The 5,000-nt window shown below is 43.0% G+C and overlaps 1 protein-coding gene across 13 annotated transcripts in view; it reads left to right on the top strand.

The window, feature by feature from the left end:
• Positions 1–5,000, top strand: part of LOC135109078 (calcium-activated chloride channel regulator 2-like) — a 460,219-nt gene that overhangs the window by 100,190 nt on the left and 355,029 nt on the right. For all 13 annotated transcript variants that reach the window (XM_064020133.1, XM_064020128.1, XM_064020124.1 and 10 more), the window contains exon 6: positions 1,659–1,867. In XM_064020133.1, coding sequence (XP_063876203.1) covers positions 1,672–1,867 — 196 coding nt within the window. In that variant the 5' untranslated portion in view covers positions 1,659–1,671. The remainder of the gene's footprint in view (positions 1–1,658; positions 1,868–5,000) is intronic.

The following is a 5,000-nucleotide window of genomic DNA, read 5'->3' on the forward strand; positions in this document are numbered from 1 at the left end:
GATATGCAAATGATTCCTTGAATATAATTTTCAGTTTTTAATGCATCCTGATATTTCCCAGATTAAAGTGAAAGTGTTCCACTGTCTTGCTGGTAGATTATTATTTTGTATTATTGTTGTTGATTTTAGCAAAGTACATTTTTTAATCGCACTTTTCTTTCTATGTATTTTTTGTAAGTAGTTTGTGCTTCATAATTTCCAGCATAACATAAAGTTAGGGTCCTCACCTCTCATCTCCGTGGTGGATGACATCCCTCACCCAGGGACGCGGAGCGACTGTGACATCCAGTCTGTCATTGTTTATCCTCCTTGCGTTTCCTTTTGTATTAATTTATCGATCTCCCTGACCGAAAAGTGAACACCTGTGTGAGCCGCCCACTGCGCATACCATATATTTTCATATTTATGCACTTTAGAATTTTACTTAAACCCTCCAAAAGTACAAGGAAGTAATGATTCGTCAGCACAATATAAGGAACTGTTCTTGCAAGTTTTTTTTTTTTTTTTACTTAAACTGTATTACTTATTTCAAGATTTCTTTCATGCTTTTGTCTGTTATTTCCTCTCTCTCTTGTCATTCATCTCCATTTTCTGGATGATAGCTGAGCAGAAGGACATACTCGAACTTTATAAACACTTGACTTCCTGCTTTACTATGTAATTACGAGACATGGGGACTAAATAGCAACTTGAGATGGAGTGAGTTGATTGGTGCTTCGGCTCACAAGTACCGTTAGTGAACCATTGAGCGTAATTGCACTGAACATGTGTCAGAGGAGTGATTGCTCAATGACACTGAATTGAGGCGAATAACCTGTTGATTTATGAACGTCAGCTTGATATGGTGTTTTCCGGAAGTCACTGAATTATACTCGTGTTTGTGTTGCATCCTGTTATATGTACGTTTTATGAGTGTTGTATACTGCTGTGTGAATATCTCTGCTTTGTGTGTCCGTAACCAGCTCATTTGTTTGTATTTGGGTTGCATCTCGCCGACTATGGTACGCCTCATTGGTGCATTGGTGCATGGCTCTCATTTCGGTTTTGTCTTGCTAGTGGGGTTGCATCTGGGTTGCTTCTTTGTTGTGTTCTGCTGTTTGCGTTGTATCATTGTTGTGTTTCAGTAGTATTTTTCTCTTTGGGTTGTGTCTAGGTTTTATCTTCTTTGTGTTCTGCTCTATGGGTTGAACCTGAGGTCTATTCGGTTCTCTGAATTGTACCTTGGCTGTATCCAACTCGAACTGTTGTTATCTGGGTTGTATGTGCAAGGGACGGTCGTGAGTGGAAGGTCAGAGGGATTCTCTGTGGGTGATGTTCAGAGTGCAAGAAGCCTCTGCATGGTGGCACGTTTGGAAGGAACAAAATCAGTTGAATGAATTGATATCACCTGAATGTTTGTTCTCATATGTCATTTTAACATTATAATTTACATCACTATTTTGCATTGAATGTTTAATTTTACCCACAGCTCGTCGTCTGTTTTTTTAGTATGTAGTATTTTGTATTTTTTTTTTATCTTATTGCATTAATTCACAAACTCGTCATATCGTTCTTTCCCTGAGTATCTATCACCTTCAGCTGCACCTCATCTTCACCTCCGCTTTTATTTTCTCGTAACTAAAACTTTACTCACCATCATCTGTTTTCCTGTATTTCAGCTGCTGGAAGACAATGGTAACAGTGCTGCGGGCGGGCGTCATCCTGCTGATCACCTCTGGCTCGCCGCTTCCCCTCACACCCTATGACGTGAAGCAAATGGGCGCAGTGGTGACCCAGCGAGGCGTCAGAGTGGTGCCCATCTTGTATCCAGTCACCTCACGCAATCTCAAGCCATCCCCGGGCGTGGAGACCCTGGCGCAACTGTCCGGTAAGTGTCACTGTTGAAGTCATCATCGTCCAGCCTTGTTATCTCCTCTACTGCCACCGGAGGGTTGAGCAGTGATTGAAACTTTTCGTGACTTGAGGGTATTTTTTATTTTTTTATTTTTTTTTTTCATTTTTATTATTTTTTTTTTCTTTTCCTGCGTATCAAGGTTTTAGCCCAACTGTCCTGTAACTCCTTTGCTCGTACTATTACTTCTTTGCTCGGATTTGGAGTCACGTTCAACGCCATTTTTCTTTCAATTACTGCATTGCAAAGGTTTGAGTGGCGATTGAAACTTTCTATAACGTCATGGTTATTCTACGTCGTTCCTTTCCAATGTGTTAACACACTGCTACCTCAATCACTGTCTTATAAAAGCCCCCCTCAGAATTATAGCCTCCTTTTAGCGATAATTTTCCTCCATTACCGCCCATTACCGCTTGCAGATAGTACGCGTTGAAACTTTCCTTGACACAGTGGTGATATATATATATATATATATATATATATATATATATATATATATATATATATATATATATATATATATATATATATATATATATATATATATATATATATATATATATACATATATATATGCTTACTCTGCGTGAAGACTGGCTTAACTGTTCTGTAAGTTGTAGTTTAGGAATCCAGTGGCACCTTTCAGCCACATCGTCTGTGAGTTGTGGTTGGAAATTTCTGTGACGTGACAGTATTTCTAGGTCTCTGGAATGCTTGCAGTGCACCGCGTAAGCCAAATTGTAGCCTTAATAAATCTATATAGCTTCGTCTACTGTCACATCTTCATTGCCTCATGAGTGTTGAGATAGTGGTTAAAACTTTCCGTGACACGATGGCAGTGGCTCCTGGAATGCTTGCTGGACGTAACGTAAGCCACATCAGCACCACGGAATCTATGTTTCCAGTGATTTTAAAGTCGTTCTGGTGCCCTCTCCGTGTTTCTGCTGAATAGGTGAATGCAGAAGATTTGAAGACCTGCCCACGCTGCCAGTTCCTCCTGCGCATTACTGTTTGTTCCGAGGCTTCCTTTGAAGGGCAATGGCACCTTTATTCGCGTCATAAAAATTCACCGCGCTTTCTCCTCTCCCAAACTTTGGCTTCGATTCTTCCTCCTCCGTCGTTTTATCACATTTTCCCCAGTGCCCTCCTCGCCGCCTGCCCCTCGTCGCCTCCCTCCTACCTCCTCACTTCGTTTTCTCTTCATAAAGATTTCCTCTCAGAAAGATTCCAATTTTCCTGTTGCACTTCCTCATCACTCGTATTTTTCTTTGGCTTTGTTCTGAAGTATTTTTATATGCCTTTTCCATTACTGTTCCCCACGCTTAGTAGATACTTTTCTAAACGTTTCTTAATTTAGTTCTCCGACTTTTCTCTAATCCTGGTCGTGTTTTGAGATATAAAAACATCCCCACACTATTCCTCTTTACCTTAACCCACCCCCTGCATTTTATTTTTTAGTCTGCGTTACCTTCCATAATGGTATTTTCCTTCCCTTCCTCCTCTGGCCATCATCAAGCACGAAGATCAGCTGCAGTCATCCCACCCTGTCCATCACGCCCCAAAACAATCAACGGTGGTCATTTATATCAGAAACTCCCATGTCAAAGAATTCGCAGGCCACTTTCCAATCTTCCCCCGCCTGCCTGCCCTGCCTGCCCTACTTTCCTTCCTGCTTGCCTGCTCGCCACGTTCCCAGTCTGTAGAATTGTTTCCGGATGTAAAAGAAAGCCTCAGAAAGTCTAATTTGATGCACGAGTAAAATGGCAAGGTGGCCTAGTTTCTGATCAAAGTAGTTTCTTCTTCCTCCTCCTCCTCCTCCTCCTCCTCCTCCTCCTCCTCCTCCTCCTCCTCCTCCTCCTCCTTTTTTTCACCTTCTCCCACCTTCTCGTTCCTCCTCTTTTTTTTTTCTTACCTTTTATTCCTTCTCCTTTTTCACTTTTTCTCCCTCCTCCTCCTCCTCCTCCTCCTCCTCCTCCTCCTCCTCCTCCTCCTCCTCCTCCTCCTCCTCCTCCTCCTCCGAGAGTCTACCAAGGTCTTGTTTCGGAAATCCTGGCCACTTAGGGGCAATTAACCATAGAGGTATTCTGTGAGAACAATGTTATCAACCTGTATCCTGGAGTGGTGTATCTCTCTCTCTCTCCTCTCTCTCTCTCTCTCTCTCTCTCTCTCTCTCTCTCTCTCTCTCTCTCTCTCTCTCTCTCTCTCTCTCTCTCTCTCCTCATTTTTGGATAGATTCACCTTCTTGATATATTCGGATGTTAAAGTACTATTATTTTTTTTTCATATTTTATTTTCACCTTTTTTCTCTTTTTTAATCCCCACACTACCACAGACATCCCGCCATGAGCAACTAAAAACCTTCCCTCCTTCCATTCACTCCACTCCTCCATTCCTCTCTTATAAGAAAACCCTCTCCTCTCCTCTCCTCCCCTCTCCTCTCCTCTCCTCTCCTCTCCTCTCCTGTCTCTTGCTACCCAGCCTCCCTTCCTCATCTCCCTGTTTCCCCATCATAGCAGCATCTGGCACTACGAGGCGGGCCTTCCCAGAGAGACCATTGTGCCACCCCACGACCCACCGCCACTCCCTTCCTCTCACGTCTCCCAGCCTCCCCGCTCCCTGCCACCGTCTGAATTAAGGCTGAAGAAGGAAAAAGCATCATTGTCCCTCGCCAAACATAATACGAGGTGTCATCTCTCTTTTCGCTCCTCTTAAGAGTCTATTTGTTCTTCTTCCTCCCTTCCTCTTCTTCCTCTTCCTCCTTTTCTTCTTAGACGGTTTTCTGCTTCTTCTTCTTCTTGTGTTTCGCCTTCCTCTCTTTCATGTCCTCATTCGTCTTCTCGTATTCTCGTCGCTACCATGACCTCTTCCTCCTTCCCTTCCTCCTCCTCACCATCATGACTTCCTCCTCCTCCTCCTCCTCCTCCTCCTCCTCCTCCTCCTCCTCCTCCTCCTCCTCCTCCTCCTCTTTTTCGTGTGACGGTGGGCGACGAAATATTCTTTTCATTCTGGCTCCTTCACCTCAAATTGTTTTATATTCTTTACTTTCTCTTTTCTTTATATCTCCAGACTCTCATTTTTACAGGTTATGTTCTCCTTCTTGCGGTTTGCT

This window comes from Scylla paramamosain, chromosome 18 (assembly GCF_035594125.1).
Source record: "Scylla paramamosain isolate STU-SP2022 chromosome 18, ASM3559412v1, whole genome shotgun sequence".
NCBI lineage: Eukaryota > Metazoa > Arthropoda > Malacostraca > Decapoda > Portunidae > Scylla > Scylla paramamosain.